Source organism: Camarhynchus parvulus, chromosome 6 (assembly GCF_901933205.1).
Source record: "Camarhynchus parvulus chromosome 6, STF_HiC, whole genome shotgun sequence".
NCBI classification, from domain to species: Eukaryota; Metazoa; Chordata; class Aves; order Passeriformes; family Thraupidae; genus Camarhynchus; species Camarhynchus parvulus.
The window spans coordinates 3,126,540-3,154,115 of NC_044576.1; the positions used below are offsets into that span (position 1 = coordinate 3,126,540).

General features: G+C 54.1%; 1 protein-coding gene across 2 annotated transcripts; it reads left to right on the top strand.

The window, feature by feature from the left end:
- Positions 1-1,529: 1,529 nt before the first annotated feature.
- On the top strand, positions 1,530-26,109 carry PALD1 (phosphatase domain containing paladin 1). 2 transcript variants are annotated; one of them, XM_030951560.1, is made up of 20 exons: positions 1,530-1,640; positions 8,360-8,559; positions 8,692-8,794; positions 8,985-9,164; positions 9,243-9,398; positions 9,480-9,640; positions 9,772-9,847; positions 10,454-10,602; positions 10,688-10,784; positions 10,892-10,996; positions 13,374-13,469; positions 14,064-14,198; positions 16,257-16,373; positions 16,870-17,049; positions 17,508-17,705; positions 17,966-18,106; positions 18,733-18,804; positions 18,917-19,057; positions 23,118-23,273; positions 25,865-26,109. In XM_030951560.1, the coding sequence occupies exons 2-20, from the start codon at positions 8,372-8,374 to the stop codon at positions 26,012-26,014; spliced, it is 2,601 nt and encodes an 866-aa protein (XP_030807420.1). In that variant the 5' UTR covers positions 1,530-1,640; positions 8,360-8,371; the 3' UTR covers positions 26,015-26,109. The 2 variants fall into 2 exon arrangements, with proteins under 2 accessions (XP_030807420.1, XP_030807421.1); XM_030951561.1 differs by lacking the exon at positions 1,530-1,640 and adding an exon at positions 7,400-7,540.
- Positions 26,110-27,576: the final 1,467 nt, after the last annotated feature.

Consider the following 27,576-nt stretch of genomic DNA (forward strand, 5'->3'; position numbering starts at 1 on the left):
ATTTCAATGCAGGGCTGTAAATGCAGCAGAGCAGCTGAGGGCAGGGTATTTTGGCTGAGCTGGATGCTGGGAGCCTGGCTAGGATCTCGGATCCCGACGAACAAACTTTCCAGCTCTCCTTTCCAGCTGTTACCATTTTCGGACTAGCTCTGGGCTGCGTTTACATTCCTGGCCCTCCTTCCCAGTGCCAGTGAACGTGTTAATGCCGTTTTTCTCCTTCTCCTTCGCCCTCCTGGTGTCCTACAAGCGCTGATTTGGAGCCCTGGATGGTGCTGGGTGTGGGCAGGGCTGTAACGCTGAGGAGGCTCAGGGGGAGGTGGGGTTGGGGTCCTACCTGGGGGGCTCTGAGAGCCACTGTTCTAACCCAAATGGAATGTGGCAAGGCAGGTAGGAGCTGAGAGGATTGGGGTTTTGCGGATTAGCTGAAATAGCATCTTTGTGTGGCAACAAGGGGAGCCTGAAGTGGCCTGATGGATTCACTCTGTGCCGTGGTGGATTCTGAGCAGAGCTGGGTGCTGGACCTGCTGGTACTGGTGAAGCCATGGCAAGAGCCCACCACGGGGCACCCTGTAGGGTGCTGGGAAGCAGCTGGATGTGCGGGCAGCAGCTTTATTTCCCAGGAATCTGAATGGCCTGAGCAAGGAAGGCTGGCTCTGAGACCTGGGAGTGCCCTGATGTTTCCTATGGAGCCAGGCTGGGAGAGCAGGGTGCGTTCATATGGAGAAGAGAAGGCTCCAGAGAGACCTTAGACCCCCTTTCAGTGCCTAGAGGGGCTCCAAGAGAGCTGGAGAGGGATTTTAGACAAGGGCATGGAGTGCCAGGACAAGGGGGAATGGTTCTGAACAGCCAGAGGGCAGGGCTGGATGGGGTATTGGCCTTCTTCCATCACACACATCCCCATCTCCCATGTCTGGGAAGGAAAAGCACTTTTGGCCTTTGAGAGGTGCCAGCAGTGCCTTGATGGCCCCAAAACTGCAAACCTGCCTGGGGTGGTGGCATCTGACAGTCCCCTCTCTGCCCCAACCCCTCTTTGGTCTGTCACCAGGAGATGAGGGAAGGATCATCGTGCTGGGCGTGCCGGGTGTCCCCGAGAACATGGGGACTGTGCATCGGGGTCCCTAAGGGGACAATGGCTGTGTCTTGGGGGGTGCTGAGTGCTGGGTGTCCCCGAGATGATGGGGACTGTGTGTTAGGGGTTCCTAAGGTGACAATGGCTGTGTTTTGGGGGTGCTGTGGGCTGGGTGTCCCTGAGACCATGGGGACTGTGTGTCAGGGGTCCCTAAGGTGACAATAGCTGTGTTTGGGGGTGCTGCCTGCCGGGTGTCCCTGAGATGATGGGGGCTGCGTGACCCTAAGGTGACAGTGGCCGTGTTTGGGGGCGCTGCCTGCCGGGTGTCCCCGCGGTGCCGGTTCCGTGCCCCGGCCGTGCAGGGGGCGGGGCAGGGGGCGTGTTCCCGAGGCGGGGGCGGTCCCGGACGCCCCTCGGCCCCGTCCCGGTGCCCGCCCCGGTCCCTCCCCCGCCGAGGCGCCGGCGCTCGGCGCGGCCGCGGGGCTGCGCTCCCGCCACCGCTCCCGCCGCCCCCATGGGGCGCCCGACGGCGCGGCCGGCCCGGCGCGGCAGCTGAGCCCGGAGCCCCCAGGTACCGTATCCCCGCCCGGACCGGGCATCCGCCGAGCCCAGCCGGGCATTCTCCCCCCGAGCCCCTGCACTGGGTGCTCCCCCCGCTCCAGCCCCGGGCATCCTGCCCCGCTCCGCGCCCCATCCCGGTACCGGGCAGCCTCCCGCCCCCCCGGGACCGGCTGCCCCTCTCATCCCTTCCTCGGGGTGCTGGGGCTCGTTTCCCGGCCCGGTGCGGTGGGAAGGGGATGGAGGGGGCGGGAGCAGCCCTCGAGGGTGCCCCCCACCCTCCGGGGGGTTTGTGATGGGCACCCGGGGGCTTCCTGGGCAGGGGGTGCCCCCGAGCCGAGGCGGGCGGGACAATGGGGGGAGGTTTGTTCTGCCCCTGGAGCACAGAGCCCACGGCGCGGCCACGAGGTGCCCCAGCCGCGGCCAGGAGGGTTTATCCGGAGCCAAGGGTGGGCTTCCAACCTCTGGAAAATAGATGGATCGCTGGTTCTGGGGCCCAGCATGCGCCCCGCGGAGGGCATCCTCCCGCCTCTCCTGCGTTTGCAGTTGCGCTTGCTATTTAAAAGGGGCTTTTTCTCTCCCTCCTTTGGCCTGGAAGCCAGCCCCGCCGGGCTGGGAGCCCAGCACGGCTGTCGGCCGGTGCCGGCTGTGCCTGCCGCGGCTCCAGAGCGAGTTTTGGGATTTGCATCTCTTGGCTGTGCCTCCCTTGCACCCCCAAAGGCTCTGGGAGCGGAGCGGGGAGGTGCGGGATGAAGATGGAGGAGGAAGAGGAGCAGATGTAGCCGAGGGCTGGGGTTCGGCTGGGCAGCCTCCCGTGTGGGGAGGGGAAGGCTGGGATGGGCTCCCTTCCCGCTGGCACGTGGGGCATGGATGGCGCCGAGCCCGGTGGGCTCCAGCCCCTGTGGCACCGAGTCCCCGGCGGGGATGTCCCGGGAGCGGCGCTGCCCGCACCCGCTGAGCTCCTGCCCAGCTCCTCGGGGCTGAAAACTTCCAGAAAGCCCCATCCAGGCTGCGTTTCCGATGGCTGCCGGACTTTTCCGGACCTGCTTCCCTGCCCTTTGCCCGGCGCATCCTCTCAGTGCTGGGGGAGCCAGCACCCCCTCGTCTTCCCGCAGCTGTGGCACCCCTCACACGCCGAGCTTGTTTTCCTGCCCTGGATGGGAGAAAACCGCGGGGTTTGGGGTGGCTAGGCTGGGAGCAGGCAGGCACTGCCTGGGGAGGAGGCAGCCAGGCAGCGGTGGTGGGACATTTCCTTCCTGGAAGGCAGGAAGTGATTATGTCTTTGCACGGAGCCTAAAAATAACGGGCAGGTCTCTGCTGTGAGCAAAACTCTCCCTGGGATTTGCTTGAGTTTTGCTTTATTTATTGAGAGAGCGAGGCGGGGGATCTGCGAGCTCCGAGTCCCGCTGCATCCCGAACCCAAACCACGCTGCCGCTGGCGCGCATAAGGTGCTTCTTGTCCTGGCAAAGGTGCGGCCGGCGTGGAAAAGCGGCCCCGCGTGAAAGGAGCCGTCCCTTTGCTCCGGCTGCCTTCCCCGCGTTGGGAGGGGAGCCGTGGTTAGCTAGGAATAGCACAAAATCACAGCCCTGGCCTTCCCAAAGCCGGCTCCGCCTGGCGCTGGCCGTGCCGGGGCTGTGCTGGGGGGGACAGGCTGGCCTGCCCACCCTTGGGGACACCCTGGCAGGGTCACACCACAGAACCTCCGGCGGGGAAGAGCTCGGCACGTCTGGTTTGGGTGTGGGGCTGTGGAGCTTCCTGGCAGGCCGGGGAATGTTTGGCGCTGGACAAAAGCTTTGCCCACAGGTCGCTGGTCTCTTTGGAGATGGCCCCCCCAGCCTTTATCTTCGTGTTTTACGGTTTTTTGTTTTGTTTTTGCTTTGTGCTACTGAAAGGAAACCCTTCAGGCAAACCTTGGAACCACTGGCAGCGAGCTGAGGGCACAGCTGGCAGCGCTGGTGCTTCCGAGTCAGGGCTTTGTTCCTCTTTCCATGGCTGCTCCTTGGTGAAGCCCCTCACCCCAACAGCAGGCAGCCCCGGCATCCCCTGCCTGCCCAAACAGCAGCACCCCAGGGACACATGGAACCTGCCAGCGGGCCTTAAAACTTGTGGGGTGCGAGGCAGCAGTTACAGGTGGGCTCTTTGCAAAACCCTGGAGCCACTCAGTGGTTTGGAAGGGACCTTGAAGGGCATCCCATCCCACCCCCTGCCGTGGGCAGGGACACCTTCCACCAGACCAGGTTGCTCCAAGCCCCATCCAACACTTCCAGGAATGTAATTCCTCCCAGGCTGTGCTTAGCAAGGCAGGTTAATTATACTGATTAACAATGCAAACCAGGTTTGTGAAGAGGGGCTTTGGCCTGGATGCCATTCCCAAAGGATACTAGCATCCTCCTCATGGTGGGGAGCAGACTGGCATCCCCATTTTTGGGGTGGCTTTTTTTTCTCCTCCATTCCCTGTCTCAAACAGCTTTCCCTGGCTTCAGGGTGGGGGGTTTAAATCAAGTAACTAAAGGCAAGTTGGTCACACAGAGGATGGGGATGTGGCACTCGGTTTCCTGCCAAAAAAACAGGAGCATGTTGGGTAGGGGGTGTGAAATGCCTGCTCCTCGTTATTCTGGATGCTCCTGCTCGGATTTGGGGGCAGGCATCCCACTGATGCTTTCCTGTGGTGCTCAGCAGATGCTGGTGGGGGGACTGGCAGCACTGATCCTGGCCTCACTGGGAAACACCTCTGGATTTCTAGGAAATGCTGCTTGTTTCATTACGTTTTTGGCCATTGCCACCGGCTCTCTGAGGAGCTCCTGAGGATGGAGGGCAGTCGCTTTTGCTCCTTTAAAGGTGTTAAGAAATCAGTCAAGGCTTGTAAAAACAGAGCTGTCTGCTGCTAAGTTGCCTTTCCAGGGCCTTTTTCTGCCTTGTGGCAAAGCACTTTTAGGTTGATTTGAGGCATTTTGGTTCTTTGCCTTATTTTACCCTCACAGGACAACACATTCCAAATCATCCGCAGCTTAATGTGCTGTTTCTCACCTTGATTTTTTGTTTTATTATGTGCTTTTAAGAAGCCAAGCCGCTTCCTTCCGGCATCACCTGGAACAACAGGAGCCTGGTTCCCATGCAGCCTTTGCTCTGGGATATCTCCAGGCTGTCCCACAGAAGCTGTTTGTGTGGGATTTCATTTTTGCTGGGTTTTTTTTTGAAGAAGAGGGTTAAAGAGCACGCCGGGGCGGGGGGCTCAGCTCCAGCTCCGCTTCCTCCAGGCTCCAGTGATGCCCCTGTGGCTGCACCAGAGCTTCCTGCTGGCCTGAGGTGTTTCCTGCCTCCCTGCTTGGCTCAGCAGTGCTCCAGGGGTGCCCCTGGGTCCCTCGAGGATTCATCCACGCCGACTCCATGCTGGAAAGCCGCAGGGGCTGCCCCACGCCGAGGAAGGATGGATTCATTAGGAGGATGCTGCTTCTTCCCAAAGGGCTTTGCTTTTCATTTAGAGGAGCTTTAAAAGCTATAAAATATCCCGAGGATGCACAGGAGGAGATTTATTTGATTTATTTCCTGCTGACAATGAGGCGGCCAGGCAAGCGCACGCTTCCTCCTCGGCGCGGTGGCCGGGGCAGATGCATCCTGCAGCTGCAGCCTGACCACCTCCCACTATATTTAGTCCATTGTTTGCTCCAGCTTTGAGTCCTCTCCAGGTCCCCGGGTGTGGGAATAACCCCTGGGGCGGGTGGGAGAGGTGGGAAGAGGGAGGGCAGAGCGGTCGTGGCTTCTGTGGGAGAGGCTGCGGCATTGCACGCACAGGATCCCTTGGCATGCTCGAGTGGAATTCCTGGGATGCTCCTGGTGCCTCCTCTGGTATTCCCTGTCCAGGCTTGGCAGAGCTGGGTGGTTTGAAACAGGATCTGGAGGGGAAGGGAAGCACTTCTGCCCTGCCCACCCGGAGGCTCCGCTTTCTCGTTAGGCAGCAAGGATAATTAATCGGCAGTGCTTTGAATTTGGGGAGAACACCTGGAGAGGAACACTGCTGGTTTGTCTGGTGGGATGCCCTCGTGCAGGGTGTTGGCTCTTTTGGCAGCTGGGGAGAAAATGGGCTCTTTGTTCGGGAGCCTTGGCCACGATTGATCTTAGGCTTGGCCTTGGGGTCTGTGAAGGGATGAGCTGCTGGCTGGGGGAATATTGCTGGGGTTTGTCCCCAGAAAAGAAGGGCAAGGTGCAGGCAGGAGGCCAGGATGCTGTTCAGGGGGATGTTGTCTCTGCATCCTCTCTCTCCTGGGAAGGAAACCCCCAAATACAGTGTGGTGAAAGGGAAGGGATGCTCAAAACCAGCCCGTGCCAGCTGATTGCTAACGACATTATAAAATCCACGTGGCTTGCTTCCCAGCCTCCTAACCTGGAATCACAGAATCCCACAGTGGTTTGGGGTGGGAGGGACTTTAGAGATCATGTTCCACTCCTCTGCCATGAGCAGGGACACCTTCCACTAGACCAGGTTGCTCCAAGCTCCATCCAGCCCTGAGCACTTTGAGAGGCATTGACAACTCCTCTGGGCGTCCTGTTCCAGTGCAGGAACATCTCATGGTGTTTGTAACAGTGGCCAGCAATGGGGAAAACAGTGATATTGGAAACAATGATATTTGGGCTAATCCAGAGCACTTTGGTGGGCTGGTCCCAGCCAGGCTGAGCTCTGGGCTCCTGCTTCCCTTGGCTGGCCTGTGATGGTGGCTTCATTGCATCTCTTCCCATTGCAGCCACCAGCAATATTTGGTAAAGTTTCCAGCCAAGATCATTTTATCTGTTTTCCTGGGGTAGGGTTTTGCTTCCCTACCCATCCCAGTTTGTGTCCCAGCTTGCAGAGTGGGCACTGGGGGGCTGTAAATCCTCCTGCTCCCATCAGATGCAGCAATACCAGTAAATAGCTGCTCCCATTTGGATAACACCACAGCACTTCCCTCTTCCCGTGGCTTTTTAGAGCAGTTCCCTTGGCTTCCCTCAGCACCCATTTTGGGTAATTTCGGTACTTTTCTTGCCTGGTTTTGCCTGCCCAGCCTAAGCAGGGAGTAGGGGAAGAAGCTGAGATGTGATTTCCTCTCTCTGTTCATTTTGTGGTTTGAAAGGCAATTTCCAAATCTGCCCGGCGTCTTTTATGCCTGTTATTTCTTGGTGTGGTTTGTCGGGAAAAGAAAATATCCCTGGGGGTTTTAGGGTGAAAGTGGGTGTCTGTGGGGAGGGGAGAAAGACAAAAGACATACAGGAGCTGCCGGCCTTGGAACTGGGGGGTGGAATCTCCATCCTGCAGCATGGGGATGGCTGGAGCAAGCCCAGAGGGATCGATCCGGCCCGCTGTTGAAAAGTGCACCCATTCTGAGCAAGATTAAGGGAAAAAAAAGCATCCTGGCTGGATGCCCCATTCCTGCTTACTGCCTGAACTCTCCAAAGCCTCGAGCACTTGCACTGAAACACTCAAAACCTCCCTGTTTTTATTTTTTTCCCCTTTATTTTTGCCCTCAAAGCATTTCCATGAAAGAAACACTCAAGACGACTTTGAAGAAACGGCACTGGCCTGAAACAGCTGTTTCTGTTTTCCCCCCCCTCTGCTCTTGTGTGTAAAAGAAACCAGCCTGCCTAATGGTGCAGAAAATTCACAGTAGAGCAACAAGTTTTCCGTGGAGCAGGGAAGGAAGGTGGGGAGGAGGGGAAAATGTGTGCCTGGGCACAGCGGTCTAGAAATAGCACATTTTCCGCAGGCTTTTCCCCCCGCTTGAAGCATTTGCAGCTGCTGGGGGCATCACGTTCGCAGGGATTGCAGTCAGGGGTTGATCCTGGGCTGCCTGTGAGGCAGGAGGAGCAGCTGCAGAAGGGTTTGTAGGGCTGGGTTAAAGCCATTCCCGGTATTCCCAGCGCTGAGCATCGCCTCGGAGCAGGTACCGTCCCCTTTTGGGCGCTGCCAGGGTTATTCCCACACAGCACAAAGGAGGTTTTACTGGGGACTGTCTCGTTAGGAGTGGGCAGAGCTCTTGTCTTTTCCAGGCTAGCCCTTTTGCCATCCCTGGCTTTGTTGGGAAGCCGGGATCCGGCCCTGGCTGGCGCAGACAGTCGGCTCATTGTCCCAGCCCGCTGGAGTGTGGCGGGATGCTCCTGGCCGCCGCCAGGCCTGGCCCTTTCCATTCCATCCTTGTGCAGGGATGAGCTCCCTGGGGATGGAGCTGGGGGCTGCTTTTGGGGTCCCTACTGCCCTGGGTGCTCCCCTGGGATGGGATAACTGGCTGCTTCCAGGCTGGCACACACTGAACACCCAGTAACACGTGCTCTCCGTTCCAGAGTTTTCCATGCCGGGGATGGGCTCGGGAGTGGTTTGTGGGTGCTGGGAAAGCAGGGGACGACAAGGCTCTGTGCAGTGCCGTGTGCTGACTCAGCAGATTTTAGGGACTGGATCCAGCATTTCGCCCTTCATTCCCCCTCCTCCCTCCTCAGCCCTGCTTTCACCTCCCCGATGGAGCAAGCTGCATGGCAGGCAGGAAGAAAGCCTTTTGTGGGAGCGGGAGGGAAAGGGCTGGCTTAGCTTCCCTCCCTGGCCGGCTGTCAGCAGGGGGTTGCCCTGTGCCTGCCTGGGAATTTCCCATCCTGAATCAGGAGCGGCTGAAAAATAAATTCCTCCTCCCTTTTCTTTCTTCCTCTACCTCCTTGTTTTTCGTTTTGCCTTTCCCCCTTCCGTCCCTGCTGCTCTCTGCCCACCCTGGCAGAGCTGCCCACGGATGATGGGTACGACGGCCAGCGCGGCGCAGCAGGCGGTCTCGGCATCCGCCCTGGAGAGCCGGGCGCCGGGAGACGGCAGCATGGAGGACCAGCACTCCCTCAGCATCCAGTCCTTCCAGACCCTGGGGCTCCACAACAGCAAGGCCAAGTCCATCATCACCAACAAAGTGGCGCCCGTGGTCATCACGTGAGTCCTCGGCAGCCTCCAGAATTCTGGGTTTCTCCACCTTCTTCTCTAAATATTGGGGTTTGTTTGGATCTTGACCTATGCCATTGTTTTTTTTTCCTTTACCCACCTGTGTGCGTGTGGCTCTTGCAGGTACAACTGCAGGGAGGAGTTCCAGATCCACGATGACCTGCTGAAGGCCAACTACACGGTGGGACGCATTTCTGAGGCCACGCTGGAGCACTACCTGGTGCAGGTGAGCATCTCTGCCACCGATTTCATCACCCAGCTCATTTCAGCCTGGCCTGTGGGGACCTCAGGAGTTTTTTAGGGGGGCTCATTTTGAAGGTCACGTAGAAAAAGCCGCTTTTATACTCAGCTGTGTTGAAGTCCCACCTTGCTCAAATCCACTGATGTCCCACCTTCTCCCTTCTGATGTTTTTCAGGGGAAATACTTCATGGTCAGGGATGTGTATGGAAAATTAGATGTTTTGAACACTACTGGTAGCTGCGGCGCTCCCAACTTCCGTCAGGCCAAGGGAGGTTACGCCGTGTTCGGGATGGGGCAGCCCAGCCTCAACGGCTTCAAGCTCGTGCTGCAGAAGCTGCAGAGAGAAGGCCACAAGGTTGGTGGGAGGGTGGGAACCAGGGTGGGAAAAAAGCCAGCAGAGCTTTTAGACAGCCTCTCCCCGCACTCTTTGCAGGAATGTGTCTTCTTCTGTGTCCGCGAGGAGCCTGTGGTGTTCCTGCGGCTGGAGGGGGACTTTGTGTCCTACACGCCCCGGGGCAAGGAGAACCTGCACGAGAACCTGCAGCGCGGCACGCAGGCCGAGAGCCTGGAGCTGGCCATCCGCAAGGAGGTGAGCTGGGAACGAGCGCGCATCCCCGGGGTTCAGAGGCCGGAGGAGGGATTGTGACGGGGCTTTTCCCGTCTCTCGTAGATCCGTGACTTCGCGCAGCTGAGCGAGAGCGTGTACTACGTGTACAACGACATCGAGCGGCTGCGCGACGAGCCCCACGCCGTGCGCGTGCACTGCGACGAGGACATCCAGGTCACCGACGAGGTCTATCGCAGGCCTGTCTTCCTCCAGCCCTCCTACAGGTCCTTCCTCCTCCTCCTCCTCCTCCTCCTCCTCCTCCTCCTGGCACCCCTCAAGCCACGTATCCCCCATGGTGGTGGGCATGGAGCCCCTCCGTGGTGCCGTCCTCACGAGGGCCGTGCCCATCCCGCAGGTACCACCGGCTGCCCCTGCCCGCCGAGGGAGCCCCTCTGGAGGAGCAGTTTGATGCTTTCATCCGCTGCCTCAGGGTGAGCAGAGGGAAAGCACCTGGTCCGTGGGGCCTCCTTGGGGTGGGGTTTGCTCCTGTGCTGTGTGGAGACCACGACTGCCTGAGAGCATCTTCTGGTTTTCCTTAACTCTGCCTGTTGGAGGATGCCTGTGCCTGCAGATCCCACTCCCTTTGCTGTAAGAATCCTGCTGGAGAAGTCCATGTTGTCCAGCAGTTCATCCTTACCCCTGGCTAGAAATGACCATCCTTGGCCATCTCCAGGCAGCTCTTCCCTAAGTGGCTTTGGCAGGAATGATCTGCCTTTGGTGCAAAGGTTTTCCACGTCAGAGCTGCTTTTTTTTTCTTTAACATTCTGGAAGGTGAAATCTCAATGGGCTGGGGATGAATTTTGGGAGCATCTCCAGTGGGGTGGATGGAGAGGGCACTGAGCAGGGGAATGCAATGGGTGTGCCACCCATTGTCCTGACCTCCATCCACCCCATCCCCTGAGCAAAAGGGAGATGCTGCCCACCCCTCCATTCCTGGGCATGGCTTCCATCCCAGCTGCTGATGGGGCAGACCTGGCTCTCCTGGAGGCTGCTGGGGTCTCCATCCACCCCTCCATCCCTGTGTCCCTCCCTGCTAGGAGAGCCCCAGCCTGCTGCTGCGGGACCCCGGCCGGCCCCCGCCCGCGCTGCTCTTCGGCTGCCAGACCGGCGTGGGCAGGACCAACCTGGCCATGGCCATGGGCACCCTGGTCCTCCACCACCACCGAGGAGCTGCCCAGAAGCCTGAGTAAGCAGAGCAGCCCCCAGGGTGGGACTGGGACCATGCCCATTCCCCTTGGAGCTGGTTTGATTTCCTTCTTCTCCCACCACAGCTTCCCCACCTTGCCCAAGACATCTCCTAGGGACAGGCTCCGGGTCATCCAGACCTTCATGGAGATGGTCCCCAAAGGCCAGCAGATAGTGGAGGAGGTAAGGGGGTGCTGGGGAACCCTCCAGCAGGGTGGCTGGGAGGGAGGGATGGAGTTCCCCCCCCGACCAGAGGCTTATGGAGCAATGTCCCTCTTGCTCCTCCCGAGGTGGACGGTGCCATCGCCTCCTGCTCGGAGATGCACGACATGAAGGAAGCCATCTACGAGAACAAGAAGAAGCTGGAAGGGATTGGGGAGGACTATCAGATCCAGGTAATCAGAGGAGTGCTCGGATGGGAGCCATCGGCACCGGGAAATTTACTGAGCTGTTTTTGCGCCGGGATGAGAAGAATGTAAATTCTGGAAACCCAAAGCTTCCTGTGAGCTGGAGATTTCCCAGAGATTTGAAACCTGGAAGGTTGTGGAGTGTCTCTTTCTTTTTTTTTTTTTATTTTCCTCAGTTGTTTTAAAAGCCATAAAATGGAGCAGGCTGGGATTGGGGGAAAACAGATTGGTTTGGGCTTTGCTGCTGCTTCTGGTAGATGACCTTGGGGGCAAATAATATCCTGTGCCCTGATTTCATCAGCTCTAAAATTGGAAAATCGATATCAGCCTGGATGGTAAAAGTCCTTGGGAGCTGGGAGGGATCATTGCAAATGTAGTCACCCAAGGTCAGGCTTTTCCAGTTGTGGAGTTATGTTTTTTCCTGTTGTTTTGAAGAGCCATCAGGCTGGCTTTCCATGCTGTGGTCTTCCCTGCCCAACCAGGGGGCTCCTTACCAGATGATGGAAGGAGGTTGGATGCTCAGGTGGAAGTGCTGCCCTGATCCCAGTTTCTTTGGAGATTTATTTTCCCATTTAAATGTTGAATGTGGAGTGGAATTGCCGGAGCTGGTTGTAAATGTGGCAAAAAAACCCCCATGAAAATGATTAAGCAACAGGAAAAGAAGGCATTTACTGACACTTTTTTGGTGCCTAGTGGCAAATCCCAAATTTTATACTCCCCTGTTCCCTCTTAGGGTGGATTTTGTGCTGTTTGTGTGCTGGCAGGTTCTCTTGCACAGCAGGGGAAGGTTGGGCATGGGACAGGGGATTTTCCCATTGCCTTGAAGCCTTTCCCTGCTGGGGAAAGCTGCTCTGTGTCATCCTGGACTCCTGGAAAACAAATGACTGGGGACTGCCGTAAATAAGCCTCAAGGAGTGTTTATTTGAAGTCTTTGTGGAGCAAGAGCAGGTTTAAACAGTGGCAAGGGGCCAGGAAAATGTGCTGGGGGCACATGGAGGGTGAGGAGGGGAGAGGGGATAATGCTCAGCCCTTGGAAAACCAGCCTGGACTTCTTTGTGTTGGAGTGGTGCTGGGTGAGCTGATTGGTTCTGGGGGGGAAAAGGGCTTTTCTGGGCACGGAGGAATGAGGCCTGTGGGTTTCTGCCTGGGTTTGGGGGGCAGAAATGGAGATTTAAGCCCTCAAGTGATGGAGGTGCAGGTGAATCCTGGTGTGGGATGCTGAGCAGCCAGACTCCCACAATACCTGGCTTTCCACAGCTGAAACACGAGTGGATCATTCCCCTTTCCACCCACAGGGTGTTCAAGGGGAATGTTAGGAGGTTTCCCTTGGGTGGGAGCACCGGGGTGGATTTTTTTGCAGGAATCCGAGTGCTCGGGAAGCAGCAGCCGCACCGCTCTGCTGTCGGTGCTGCCGGCAAACCTGGCACGGCTCCATCCCCACAGGCTTTGTTTTGAGTTTCCAGAGCAAATCCCACTGCCTTTCTTCTTGATAAATGACTGCAGGCCGGATTTCTCTTGTGGAGAACAAGTAAATATTCGTGAGTCAGCCACGGAGTGTCCGGGATGAGCAAACCGCGCTCGCCGAGCTGAGCCCGGACACAGCCCCATCTCGGAGGGTTTTCCATCCTGGCCTGGGAAGTGGCTTCCACAGGCTCTCTGGGGATGCTTGTGGATGCCATGCTGGGTGTTCCTTACCTGGTGCCAGCTTCATTTGTTGGATGGGGTGCTCAGAGGTACAAACACACCCCTCGCCACCACCACGAGGTTCCTGAATTACGGAAATCCTGAGGGTTTGAGTTTCCTCCCTGGGAGGGGATAGCTGTGGTGGAGAATATGCTGACATATTCAGCATAATCTCCAGGGTTGTGGAGGTGATGATAAAGAGGAGGAGGAGAGCTTGCTGGAAACACAGGCATCAGGATGCTTCTGGCCATGGAGAAGGGAGACACTTGGAAATGAAGGGTATTGCAGGGTGTGTTGCTGGCCCAGGGATGCCACTGCCTGAGCATTTCATCCAAAGGCCATGGAGATGGCTGGAATGGGGGCAGGACCTTGCATTTTCCAGACCCATCCCCTTGGGTTTGAATGTCCCAGCTGGACAGTGTGTCCCTGTGACAGCATGGACTGGTTGGAACTGCTCCAGGTGTGTCCTTGTGCTAAGGGGAAGCTTTTGTTTTGAGCGGAAATGTGAATTTATGCCTTTGACCATCATTTAATATGGGAAACTGGAAATATTTTATTAAAAAAAAAATAAAACCAATTCATCCAAAGTGTCTGTAGGGCTTTTTGCCAGCCTCCTGGTCTGCTGGGGGCTGCAGGGCTGGTCAGCACTGAGCCTCACAGATTCCCTGTCCTTTGCTTCCAGGGGAGCAGCACCAAAGAGTATTTCCTCCAGAGGACTCTGCAGAGCCTCGAACGCTATTTCTACTTGATTGCCTTCAACTACTACCTTCACGAGCAGGTAGAAACCACCAGCACAACCCAAAACCTCCCTTGCCCTCTGTTTTAGTCTCTATTGTGCAGTGGGAGGGTGGGGGGCTTCCCCCTGTGGTGTTACATTTTATTTAAATGGCTTGCTGTGTCTCATCCCTCCAAAATGAAAATGTAGGGTTTATTCTTTATGGTTCTTTTATAGAAGCATCCTGTGATCCTCCCCTGAAGTATCATGTGTCTGTAATCCCCGTGGCCCAAATCTCCTTCTGCACCCACCCTGAATCTCCCTGTTGAGCTGTGCGAGGGAGACCAGGCGCCCTCTTGGCGCTTTTCTCCCCAAGCTCTCCCTCTCTCCCCCTTCCCTCCCTTCTCCCTCAGGAACCATGCTGCTCCCAGGGGTGGGACCCCAATAAACCCCCATCTAATCAGCACCCTCAGAAGTCCTGTGGGGTCTCTTTCCCTGCCTGCTGCTACCAGGGAACACCCAGCTTAGGGAGCAACCGCGGGCTCCCCCAAAGCAGCTGCTCCATCCCCCTTGGAGTTTTCCCGGCAGGTTCTGCAGGTGGGGCGGCGGGCAGGGGGGTCAGAGCCCAGGCTGATGGTGCCTCTCCCCCCCCGGCAGTACCCCCTGGGCTTTGCCCTCAGCTTCAGCAGGTGGATGTGCCGGCACCCGGAGCTGTACCGGCTGCAGGCCGACATGAACCGCGCCGAGCTCACCGTCAGCGCCGAGCTCCTCACCAAGGGCGCCCGAGTGCTGGTGAGTGCTCTCGGGGCTTCTGCTGCTCACAGTGACCCCGAAATATGTACAAGTCTCTTTTCCCAGCCCAGCAGTCAAAGAAGGAGTCAGAGCTCTTCAGTTCTCGTTCTCAAGGTTGTTTATTTTTTGTTATCTATAACATTCTTTCTCCGGCCCGCCGCAGGTCTGTCTGGCAGGTCGTGTTGAGGCACACTGGTGTTATCTTTTAATACTAAAAACTACATGTACATTATTTACCATAACTTCCCAATACCTATCATGTATGTTAGACAGTGAGCTTCTACCTTAAACCAATGCAAAAGTGCCACCATCACAGCAGAAGATGCAGGCTAGGAAGAAGAAAGAAGAGGGACAGGGTATGCCCAAATTCTTCCATCTTGGGACCTCAAGCCCCCATTCTAAAAACCCCAAAAATCTATTTTTCACCCCGTGACAAAATAACTATTATTCTACTTAAACTCTCTTGACTTGTAATCCTTCTATAAAGGTGGTAATTTGCTCCATGGGTCAAAATCAAAGTCCCAGGTGCCTTGGGCTCTGTGCCAGGGTCTCTGAGCCCCCTGGCAGGGGCTGGAGCCATCCAGGGTAGCCAGAGGGATGTCCTGAGTTCCGACGAGTGGGCACTGCACAGGTGGGAGCAGCACCTTCCCGGGGTGCTCACCCTCACAGAGGTGTGGAGGGGTGGGAGAACCCCTTTGAAACCCCACTAACCCTGTGATGGGCTAGCCTAAGTTGTCACCTGACTCCTAGAGGTGATTGCTGCAGCTCCACTGATCTGTGGTCTCATGCAGATTAAACCTGTGCTGTCTTCTGTCAGCCAGTTTGCAAAGGGCCCTTGTGTGGGAATAAATAATGCAGACTCCATTTTCTTCATGGGGGGGAAAAGCCCCTTCTTTAGTCACATAACTCATTTTTGTACAGTTTTACAGACCTCATGTGTGACTCCAATTGGTCGGGAGCTTTCTTGCCAATTACTTTAATTGTTATTAACAAGTTGCCAACCTGCAGCCTGTATTGATTGGTCACTCAAACCCCTGCTGTGTACATGCAGGAAAAGTTGTTTGTGAGAGGTAATTTTAATTTTTCTATCTAACGTTGTAAAAAGAGTTTATACAGGTGCTGGTTGTCTTTTACCCAGGAATAGATTGTTATGCTAACAAACTGCTCACACCAGGATTGCTTTCACATGGGAGCTTGCAAAGGGCTAGCTTGACTTAGAAGAAATGACAGGCTAGCTAGAGCAGGCCTGATTTTTGAGACCTTTTTCTTACAATTTTTCCATTTTACTGCAACACCCTTGCAGATGGATGAGAGAGAGCAGGTTGCAATTTTAATAAAGGAAAAAAGGAGGAGATGTTACCCCATTATATCACACTACAAGCTGGCTTGTACTGGGCAAATTAATTCTACTCAACCAGCTCCATAAACTAACCCCTGGGCTGACTGACAGGAACTTCAGCCAATTGCCTTCCTTCCTAAGCTGCCAGCCTGTCACTTATCCAGGATTTGGGGAGAGTAAAAAATCAGACCTCTGAGCTATCCAGACCTGGTTTTTCAAATGTCTTTTATAAAGAAGGGCTTGAGAATAAACTCCTTCTATTGCCACAGGAACATGGGGTGAGGGGTTCTCTTTGTCACCCACCCCTGCTGCATTCACAAAGGGTTCCCCTGTTGTAGAGCAGCTGTTGTGGCCTCTTGGGTCCAGCAGCTCCTGCTGGCACCCCCAGCAAGGATGGAAATAGATGGTTTTAAAGTCCCTTCCAGCCCGAGCCTGAGGATAAATGTGTGGCCAGAGATCCCTGTGCACGTGGATGTGTCTGGAGCATCCCGTGACGTGAGCCTGGGCAGCAGCTCCGTGGTGGGGTGGAGGAGGCCGGGGCTGTTGGTGCCTTGTGCTGCAGGAAGAGCCTGTCCCACCTTGGAAACGCAGCTTTGAGCCCTGGGTGCTGCTGTTGGAAAGGTCTGGGGCTTGTCCTGAGCAGGGTCTGTGGGTAGGGGTGTGCTGCAGAGCTGAGGGTGGGAAGGGGCATCCCTTGCCTGGGCATTGCTCTGTTCCAGGTGGCGGATGAGCGCTTCTGCCCGGATGTGCTGAGCACTGCCAAGGAGATGAGCGTGGCCAACTTCCGAAGGGTGCCCAAGATGCCCGTCTATGGCACGGCACAGCCCAGCTCCAAGGTGAGGGACACCATCCCCATCGGGCAGGCATTGGATTTGTGGGGTTCCCCATGGCAGGAAGGAATGATGAATCTGGCTCCATGTTCTCAGAAAGCTAATTTATTATTTTATGATGCTATATTATATTAAAAAATGCTATACTAAACTATACTAAAGAATACAGAAAGGATACAGAGAGAAGACTAAAAAGATAATAATGAAAATTCGTGACTCTCTCCAGAGTCCCGACACAGATTGGCCAAAGAGTGAAAACAACTCACAGCAGAATCCAATGAAACAATCACCTGTGGATAAACAATCTCCAAACACATTCCAAAGCAGCAAAACACAGGAGAAGCAAATGAGATGAGAATTGTTTTCGTTTTCTCTGAGGCTTCTCAGCTTCCCAGGAGAAAAACCCTGGGCAAAGGGATTTTTCCAGAGAATGTGAATGTGCCAGGCAGGGACCCCACGCTGGCTCCCAGCCCTCCCACCACCCTTGCCCACCCTTCCCCAGAGCCTGGGCAGCGTGCTGCGGTACCTGACGGATGCCAAGAGGAAGCACTCGCGCATCCTCTGGATCAGCCTGCGGGAGGAAGCGGTCCTGGAGGGGAATGAGCAGATCTACACCCTGCGGGAGCCTGGGCTCCTGGAGGAGCTGATCCCCGTGCCTGCTGCCTCGCCCCAGCAGCTGGAGGTGAGCTCTGGGGGGTGCTGGGGGCTGTGGAGGTTCCCAGGAACCCTCATGGAGGATTTCCGCAGGCTGTCATAGTTCCTCGCCCTCTGGAGCTGCTGGGTTTGTTTTCCTTTGGGAACAAGGGAGCAAAGCAGAGAGAGATCTACCCTGGAAGAATTTATAGCATGCCTTGAGAGCAAGGGTAAAAGGCATCTGGGGAAAGGGGAGCGGATGTTCCCAGCTGGATTTCCAGGGGACACAGGCAGTGGGGGAGCTCGGCTGCCAGCAGGAGGAGTGGTGTGGTGAGAAATGATGCTCCTGGGGCTCCCATCAAACACAGAGGGACCTGGGCAGAACTGGTGGCCAGGGCCTGTTGTGAGGTCTGGGGTGTTCGCCTGCATCTAAAAACATTGATTAAAATCCTAATTAAAAATTAGGAGAGGCAGGTGTTACAGCGAGGGTTTCTCCGTCCTCTGCAGAAACTGGAGGCTGCCCTGAAGGGGGACCTGCTGAAGTGCCAGAAGTGGCTGGAGGTGTACCTGGAGTCAGAGAAGCAGATGAAGATGTTCAAGAGCTGCCTGACCACGCAGGAGATATTCAGCCAGCAGAAGAATTCCTGCCAGGGACTCACTTACCGCCGCATCCCCATCCCCGACTTCTGTGCTCCCAAGGAGCAGGTACCCAGGGAGGCAGGGTGCTGCTGCCTCCATCCCAGCCCTGATGCTGTGCAGGAATGTCCCTTGGGTGCTCAGTGCTTGCCAGGGCAAGGGGGGATCCCCAGGAGGTGCTGCATGCAGAGGCTGAGTGTCTTCAGGTGGGCAAGGATGGATCTGGCAGCAAGGAGACGTGGAATTCTGCCTGGAGGCTGTAGGACAAAGGGGACCCCAAGGTGAGGGAGCCCTGCATCCCTAAAAACCCACTGGCTTCGTCCTGGCAGGACTTTGACCGGCTGCTGGAGGCCATGAAGAGCGCCCTGGCCGAGGACTCGCGGGCAGCCTTCGTGTTCAACTGCTCCAGTGGCCGGGGCAGGACCACCACGGCCATGGTCATCGCTGTCCTCACCCTGTGGCACTTCAACGTGAGTCCAGGGGGCTGCAACCACCCCTGCTGGGGCTCCTGGGGAAGCTCTGGAGAGCCCATGGCAGCTGTGTCACTGCCAGAGGGTTGAAAGGAGTGTGGGCAGGGGCAGGGTGGGCTGTGGGGTGGACTCCTGTCTGTGTGTTGTCATTTGCTGTGCCTAACTCCCAGTGAGCTCCAGAAGCCTGGGTGAATCCCTGGTGAGCCTTTACCCTCTTCCTGAGAGCTGCCTCCCAGGATGAAGGGTTAAGGGCGGGGGAGAGCATGGAATTGTGGAATGGTTTGGGTTGGAAGGAACCTTAAAGCTTGTCCTGTTCCACTCCTTTACTGTGGGCAGGGACACCTTCCACTAGCCCAGGTGGCTCCAAATCCTGTCCAGCCTGGCCCTGGACACTCCCAGGGATCCAGGGGCAGCCACAGCTTCTCTGGGCACCCTGAGCCAGTGCCTGGAACAGTCCTCTGTCTACCCAGACATGTGGCTCCCTCCTTGGGCAGGGGTAAAATGTTCACATTCTGTGCCTGGCAGAGGCAAGGTGGGGGATGCTGAGGGCCTTGCTGGGCTGGGCACAGGCTCTGTCTGCATTTTTGTGCAGCCCATAATGACCCGTTCCCCTCTGGCCACCCCAGGGCATGCCTGAGATGAGCGAGGAGGAAATCGTGAGTGTGCCCGATGCCAAGTACACCAAGGGGGAGTTCGAGGTGAGTCCTGGCGCTCTCCCTCTGCTCCCTCGAGCCACGGCTGCTCGTTTGGAGGTGGGGGCAGTGGGACAAGGCAGGGAGGCTCCTGGTGAAGCTCCTGCCCGTGCTCCAGGTGGTGATGAAGGTGGTCCAGCTGCTGCCCGACGGTCACCGGATGAAGAAGGAGGTGGACATGGCGCTGGACACGGTCAGCGAGACCATGACCCCCATGCACTACCACCTGCGGGAGATCATCATCTGCACCTTCCGCCAGGTGAGCCCCTCGCCGGGCACCGGGCAGCTCCAGGGGCTGCACCTGCACTCTGGGACCAGCCCTGGCAAAGCTGGGGTGTCCAGGTGTCTGCTGAGGAAGGCAGGAGCCTCCCCTGAAATGGAGAATGCAAACCCTCCCCACTCCTCCGAATTGCTATAATTTTAAATTAAGGGGCTCTCAGGCAAAAATATGGGAGCAGGAAATAACAGTTCTTTAATAGGGAAGAAAATAAAAAGATAAAGTAAACAATGCAGTAAATCAAAACAATACTGATGGAGTCAGAACCCAACCTGACACCCTGTGGGTCAGGGTGTTGGTAGCAGTCCCATTGGAATTGTGGCTGCAGCCCTCCTGAAGTGTCAGGGGTGATTTTGCTGGAGCAGGGATCCTGTAGAAAGGTGAAGATCCTCTGAAGATCCAGTGGAAGAGGCAGCTGCTGTTCCTCTGGGGAATCCAGTGGAGAAAGCCATGCTGGTGTTCCAGAATCTTAAATTATATCTGGGCAGCAATGCTTGGCTCCTCCCTCTGGGCTCACATCTCCCAATGGGATGTTATAGTTCCTATCAGCCATGCAGTGACATTCAATAGTCTGTTATCAGCAATGTCCCCTCCCAGGAAGGTGTGAATGTGGAAGAGATAAGGCAAACTGCCCACTTGACAAAAGACAGCTGCCATACAGATGGTAATAGGATACATCCTGCCTTGCAATCTGGGACATGGGTCATTTCTCAGGCTGCAGCTCTCTGGGGTGCCACCAGAGAGGTGCCAGGGTCTGGTGTTGTGAGGGACCCCAGGACGAGGTGAGAGATGAGAATCTGACTCCATGTTCTCAGAAGGCTGATTTGTTATTTTATGATATTCTATTATATTAAAAGAAATTATATACTAAAAACTATACTAAAGAAAGAGAAAAGATATATTTGAAGGTTAGAAAAGAATGATCATGAAAGCTCGTGACTGACTCCTCAGAGTCCAACACAGCTGGACTGGGATTGGCCATTAATTAAAAACAATTCACATGGAACCAATCAAAGATGCACCTGCTGGCAAACAATCTCCAAACCACATTCCAAAGCAATCAGATAATTATTATTTACATTTCTTTTCCGAGGCCTCTCAGCTTCCCAGGAGAAGATCCTGGCGAAGGGATTTTTCAGAAAATACCATGGTGGCGCCAGGGCTCTTGTGGTCTCGGTCACCCTCGGGTCCTGTGCTGTCCATTGCTGTCCTGCATCCCACCCAGAGTCAAACTGCATCCCACGTCCCTCTCCTGCAGCATCCCACTATCCCATTATTATCCCGTTATCATCCCATCCCGAGGCACAGCCTGCAGAGGGCAGGGCTGCTCTGTCCCTCTCCACTCCCAGCCCCAGAGGCTCCTCTGGCTCCTCAGAGTTTGGGAAGGAGATTCAGCTTTGGGAAAGGGATCTACCCCTGGCAATGGGCTCATCCATGGCCAGCCCAGCCTGTGCTCCACAGCCCTGTTTCACTCTGAGGAGCTGATGAAGAAGCAAAAAGATTCTTTTAACCAGATTTGGGATGTTTCACACCTGTGCAGCTGTATCACAGGGCCCTGGAAGGGCAGAGCCCAGGGCCTGGTGTTGTTCCTGGGGTGGTTTGTGCCACATCCCACTGGGAATTCCTCACTGCAGCTCATGCTCCAGCTGCCACTGATCTGTGTTTTCAATTAATGGCTGCCAACGATTGATGAGGGGAAGAAAAACCAAAACGTTCAATCACCCAGGAACATCTGCAGCTTCCTGGGGATTTGCTTCCTGAGATCCTCTGCATTTTTGAGGGAGCTGGGAGAGAAAACCTCTGGAGACCTAACTATTTGCAGATGTAGTGATTATAAATTATGAATTTATCTTTATTCAGGATAAGTACTTCAATTTAATTTTGGCTTTCCCTCCTTTGCCGTGGGCATGTGGCCATGTGGGGAGTTTCACCTGCTTGGCTGTCAGGCCTAGCACAGGGGGATGCTGGGCTGTATCCCATTCCCAGGCTGGCATCCTGGTGGGAAGGCAGGATAAGGAGGGCTTCATCCACTCCCTCTGCTCAGGGAAGAGCCTCTTGGCTGCTCCATCCATCCCATTTGATTTGGCTTGGCCCTGGAAAAATGCTTTAATTTTAATTTATTTATTGTTTGGGTTTTTTTTCCCTCAGTGATGGGCAGCTTGGAGAAGAGAATGGTGGGAATTGTTGGGGTTTTGGGAGCCTGCTGGGAGATGCTTTTCAGGGTTAGGGCAAACAGAAGGGAAGGGAAACGTGTTTTGGGGGCTTGGTTTGGTTTGTTCCGACCTCTTCCCACCCCTAACTGGGAGGAAAAAATGGGAAAAATGTAGGAAAATAGAAATAATGGGATAAAAGATAAATGGTAGGATAATAAGATGGTAAATAATAAGATAATAGAAGAAAAATAAATAAGATAATAGAATAAAATGAGAAGTAATAGAGTAATAGAAGAAAATTAAATAGGATAATAGAATAAAATGAGAAGTAATAGGGTAACAGAAGAAAATTGGATAATAGAAGAAAATTAAATAGGATAATAGAATAAAATGATAAGTAACAGAAGAAAAATAAATGACAGAATAAACCAATAAATAATAGGGTAAAAAATAAGTAGGATAATACAACAACATGGTAAATAATAGGATAATAGAATGAAAAATAAATAGGGTAATACAGTACCAGGATAAATAACAGGGTTATAGGATTTGCTTTCTACAAATACTGGCACACAGAGGTGGAGGAGACACCTTTTCCCAAGGGCAGAGCTGGAATGAGGAATTGCTGCTTTTTGGGGAGTCCTGTGGGATCAGGGCTCTGATTTATTGGTATTTATGAATTCCTAGAAAGGGCAGCATGCAGGGCTTAAAATAATGGTAATACAAATTACTGTATAATTACATACAATATCAAATAAAGCAATAAATAGAAATCATGAATGCATGAATACTATAATATATATAAAACATATAAGATATAAGAGATATAATTTATGTATAAAGTATTTATACATATAAAATAATACTGGGAAATGTGATAGCCATCAACTTCTCTTTTCTCTTCTTTTCTCTTCTTTTCTCTTCTTTTTTTCTCTTCTCTTCTCTTCTCTTCTCTTCTCTTCTCTTCTCTTCTCTTCTCTTCTCTTCTCTTCTCTTCTCTTCTCTTCTCTCCTCTTCTCTTCTCTTCTCTTCTCTTCTCTCCTCTCCTCTCCTCTCCTCTCCTCTCCTCTCCTCTCCTCTCCTCTCCTCTCCTCTCCTCTCCTCTCCTCTCCTCTCCTCTCCTCTCCTCTCCCTCTCCTCTCCTCTCCTCTCCTCTCCTCTCCTCTCCTCTCCTCTCCTCTCCTCTCCTCTCCTCTCCTCTCCTCCTCTCCTCTCCTCTCCTCTCCTCTCCTCTCCTCTCCTCTCCTCTCCTCTCCTCTCCTCTCCTCTCCTCTCCTCTCCTCTCCTCTCCTCTCTTCTCTTCTCTTCTCTTCTCTTCTCTTCTCTTCTCTTCTCTTCTCTTCTCTTCTCTTCTCTTCTCTTCTCTTCTCTTCTCTTCTCTTCTCTTCTCTTCTCTTCTCTTCTCTTCTCTTCTCTTCTCTTCTCTTCTCTTCTCTTCTCTTCTCTTCTCTTCTCTTCTCTTCTTCTCTTCTTCTCTTCTTCTCTCTTCTCTTCCTCTGGAAACAGAGGCTGAATCCAGGTGGGAATGCCTTCCAGGGAGATGTTTTTCCCTGGGGAAGTGCTTTACAGTCCAAAAACTCATGGTTTGGGGTACAGTTCTCCCTTGGCTGCCTATTCCTGCTCCTGCCCCCCACGTTTAGCCCTCCCTCACCTATTTCTGAGCTCTGGGAATGTTGTGACCCACTGGAAACCACAGGGAAACGAGAGCCTGGAGTGCCAAGCCCCCAGCAGGAGCGGGCTGGACGGATGCGCTCGTTTTTGTCCCCAAAGTGTTCCTCCCTCTTCCTGTGCCCTTCCCGGGCTTCTCCCAGGGCTGTGGCTGAGGCTGGGATGCAGGAGCTGCCCTGGGGGTGCCACAGGTGCCTCAGGCAGGCTGTTGTTCCTTGCAGGGCAAGTCGAGCAAGGACGAGCGGGAGGCGCGGACGCTGCAGCTGAGGAGCCTGCAGTACCTGGAGCGCTACATCTTCCTCATCCTCTTCAACACCTACCTGCACCTGGAGAAGAAGGACTCCTGGCAGAGGCCCTTCAGCCTCTGGATGCGTGAGGTGAGGCTCTCCCAGGCTGCCACCTGGTGTTTATGTGGGAATACAGGAGTTTACTGGGAAGCAGGCGCCCGTCCTTAGCTTACACCTGATTCCTGGCCTTGCTGGGGCACCAGCTGTGTCCCTTTGCTCCCTGGCTTGGTGGCTCTCATGGAAAGCCACTGGAGATCCCACTGGCACTGGCCACTGGCATTCCACCACATGGAGGGGGAGCTCTCCCACCCCCAAACCTGCTCTTTCCCCCCAGTTTGAGTTTCCCAGGGGTTTTGGTGAGGTTGCAGCATCTGGGGCTGGGGGGCCACCAGGCAAAGCTGCCTGGCCAGGACAGGTGGCACAGGGGATGGGACAGTGGGATGCTGGCATTGGGCATCCAAGGGGATTGGGAACCAGCTGGAAAAATGGAATGGGGGCGAGTGAGAAACCCTAAATGATCCTTAGGGGATGGGGGCAGGCTGGGTAAGAGACCCTAAATTACCCTCATTTCCTTCTTGGGGGGGATGTAGGCGCCAGATTTATTTGGGATTCATTGATTTGAATGGGAATGTTGGGGAGGGGCTGTAAATTTCCCTGGAAAAGTGACTTTGGAGGTGGTACAAGTGCTGTGGGGTGTGTATGCTGGTGGCTGGGGTGTTCTTCTGCATGAAAGGAGAGTCAGAGGAGAGAAGGGGAAGATGGGGACATGGCAATTTTAATAATGTAATATTATTAATATTAATATTGATATTATTCCTCCTAGTCTTCCTATTATTCCTATTAATATTGTTACACCTTAATTATTTGTATTTATTTAAATTTTATTATTGCACGACTGTATCTTAGCATTTTCAATCTTAATTTTTGTTCTTTTATTGTGTTGTTTCTATCGACGTACCCTATAATTTCAGTTATCTTTTTATTTATTTTGTCCTTTCCATCTCTTACTTCTATTGCGGTGCAGAGAGTTTTTCTCCCCCATTCCCGGCCGGCGTTCCTAATTCCTATTGGCATCTTTGATCTGCCGGGAGGTGGAAGGGCGGAGCTGGGGCCGGTGCCCGCCCCGCCCTGGCATCCCGGCTATGCCGCTGTTTGCATTGCCCGGCGGCCGCCGCTGGGGCTGGAGCAGCTTTTGTGCGGATTTGGGATGTTTGCTGTTGGCTGGATGCGGGGGGCCCGAGGTTGGGTGCAGCAGGTTTTAATGCGGTGCTTTTTGGGGCTGCACCCTTTATGGCTGCACCTTTAATGCTGCACTTTTTGGGGCTGCATCTTTTTGGGCTGCATCCTTTAGTGCTGCACCTTTTGGGGCTGCATCCTTTAGTGCTGCACTTTTTGGGCTTGCAGCTTTAATGCTGTATTTTTTAAAGCAGCACTTTTTAGGGCTGCACCTTTAATGCTGAACCTTTTGGCACTGCGCCTTTTGGGACTACACCTTTCATGCTGTATTTTTTAAAGCAGCATCTTTTGGGGCTGCAGCCTTTGGTCCTGCATCCTTTAGTGCCACACGTTTTGGGGCTGCACCTTTAATGCAGCACTTTTTGGGGCTGCATCCTTTAGTGCTGCACCTTTTGGGGCTGTATTTTTAAAAGCAGCACCTTTTGGGCCTGCACCTTTAATGCTGCACCTTTTGGGGCTACATCCTTTAGTGCTGCATCTTTTGGGGCTGCACCTTTAATGCTGCACTTTTTAGGGCTGCACGTTCAGTGCTAAACTTTTTGAAGCTGCATCCTTTATGCTGCCCCTTTAGTGCTGCACCTTTTGGTAAAGGCTGCATCCTTTAGTGCTTTGGGGCTGCACCTTTTGGGGCTGTATTTTTTAAAGCAGCATTTTTGGGGCTGCATCCTTTAGTGCCACACCTTTAGTGCTGCATCCTTTAGTGCTGCACCTTTTGGGCTGTATTTTTTAAAGCAGCACCTTTTGGGGCTGCATCCTTTAGTGCTGCACCTTTTGGGGCTGCATCTTTAATGCAGCACTTTTTAGGGCTGCACCTTCAATGCTACACTTTTTGGGGCTGCACCTTTAGTGCCACACCTTTAGTGCTGCATCCTTTAGTGCTGCACATTTTGGGGCTGTGTTTTTAAAAGCAGCACCCTTTGGGGCTGCATTTCCAGCACGTGGATTTACCTCTGCCCTCTGCCCCCGCTTTTGCTGGAGCATCTTTTAGCGCCGCATCTTTCTTTGGGCGCTGCGTCTCTTTTGAGTGCAGCCCCAAAAGCTGCTGCCCCTTTCAATGCCACATCTCCTGTGTGTGGGGTTTCCATCCCCCCCCTCCCCACTCCCCCTGTCTGCTGGAGGGGAGGGAAAAACACCCAACCTGTGGATACAAGGAGCCTTTGACCCCCGGGGCGCCCCTTCCCGCTGCATAATCCCGGCGTTTTTAGCAAAAACAAGGCGCCATTGTAGCTTTTTGGCAGGAGGGTGCCAAAGCCAACAAACCCTGTGATGGCTGACCCCAGCAGCAAGGAAGAGGCTTAGAAAATGGATAAACTGGGGCTGGAAAGAGACTGGGGGAGGTAAAGGGAGTGCTACCAGGATGGGGGGAGATTCTTCACCCCGGAGGTGGCAGAAGCATCGCCGGGGTGGGAGGGGGATGCAATGTCCCTTGTCCCTCTTGTTTCCAGGTGGCAGCAGTGGCTGGGGTCTACGAGGTGCTGAACCAGCTGGGATTCCCGGAGCTGGAGAGCCTGGAGGGCAGAGCCCTGTGCACGCTGCGGGGCCGCTGGCAGGCACAGGGGGCCACGGCCCGGCCCTTCCGCGGGGACTTTGTGTAGCACGGGGCCCCGCTGCTTGCTCTGGGGTGGGGAAGAGCGAACGAAAAAAGACTGTTTTCCCCCAAATCTGAGGGTGTGGGGAGGGAGGGGCGAGCCTCGAAGCTGCCTTAGGATGGGAGGATTTCTGGGGGTTCTTTTGGACTCAATAAAAACGTTGTAAATTAAAAGATCGAGACCTTCTTCGCTTTCTCCCTGAGGCAGCGCGGTATTTACACAAATTTTTATATTTGTACACACAGAGGTGTATTTATGTGCATAAACACACAAATGTACATGTCGACATACACATAAATGTGTCTATATGGTTATATTTTTGTGGCTCCGTGTATATATGGAGCCATAAACACCAGCAGCCAGAATTAGGATTCACAGAAATCCCAGTCACTTCAAACCTGGGTATTTTTAGGGCTTGGGCATATTTGTTGGTTCTTCCCAACTCTTTTTAGCTGGGGCAATGGCAGCTGTGGTACCCAGTTTTGGGGTGCCCCCAGCAAGTTGAGTGCTAGGGTGGTGCTGAGGGGGCTGAGCTGCTCAGCAAAGGCAGAAAAGCAAAATTAATGCCAGGGGGATTCCTTTGTTTTTTAAGGAAAGGAGTGAAAAATGAAGTGAATCCAAAGGAAATGATATAAATGAGGGGTCCCAGTGCCCTGCTGGCCTCACCGTGGGGTGAGAGGGGCTGAGGGGGAAGGCTCCTGGAGGGAGGAGAGAGCAGGATGGGAAGCACAGAAGCAGGAGCACGCTGTCTGTCCGTCTGTCCCGGCCGCCGCTTTCATCCGCTGCCAGTGCCGGGAGGTGGCAGAAATTCAAAGGTGGAGGCTGGAAAGAAAAACAAGGTTTTAAAATAGCAAAGCGCTGCTTTTTCTTCAGCCTTGGCTGTGACAGACCCAGGTCCCAAGGGGTCCCTCCTTTTCTTTTTGTTGGCTTAGCTGCACATTTGGGGGTGTGCTTTTACATTTTTTTTTCCTTTCTTCAGGCAGAAATACCTGCCTGAATGTTTTGCCCCTCGCTGAGTGCTGCAGTGTTTGGATAACTTGCTGCTGATGCAGTCAGACAGTTGACTGAGTAATTTCAAGAGGCTGTTGATGCTATTTTCCCTCTTTTTTTTCCCCTCTTATTTTAGTTTTTAACAGAGTACATCCTCTCTATCCTCACATCCCCATTTATTCTGCCTTACTAAAGCAATTACCTGCAGGCTCTTTTGCTGCAAATCCTTCTCCTACCCCAGCAGCAGCAACCCTTGGAAGTCCTGCCTATTAGCCCTGTCTTAATTAGGCAGAGTTTTTAATTGCTTAGGAAACCCCAGCCTCTTTTAATCTTGGTAATGAAGGCTGGAGCTTTGCATCACCTGGTCTGAGGGGCTCAAAGGCTCCTTTCTGCTTTCCCACCATCCTAACGAGTGATTTCCAAAGCAGGGCTACAGCAATTGCCTGGGAAAAAAAACAAAATATCCTGGGAGATGGGAATGTGTTTGAATGTGAAAAATCAACCGTGCTGTGTTTATTCCTTGTTTTCCACGGGCTGGGGAGGCAGAAACCCAGATCCCTCTCCTAGATGAGAAGTTA

Bases quoted from the DNA above. Each gene is read 5' to 3' on its own strand.
- PALD1 (XM_030951560.1), top strand. From the start codon at position 8,372: ATGATGGGTACGACGGCCAGCGCGGCGCAGCAGGCGGTCTCGGCATCC. The intron at 10,603-10,687 runs GTAAGCAGAGCA...CTCCCACCACAG, and splicing joins GGAGCTGCCCAGAAGCCTGA to CTTCCCCACCTTGCCCAAGA. The intron at 16,374-16,869 runs GTGAGGGACACC...ACCCTTCCCCAG, and splicing joins CGGCACAGCCCAGCTCCAAG to AGCCTGGGCAGCGTGCTGCG.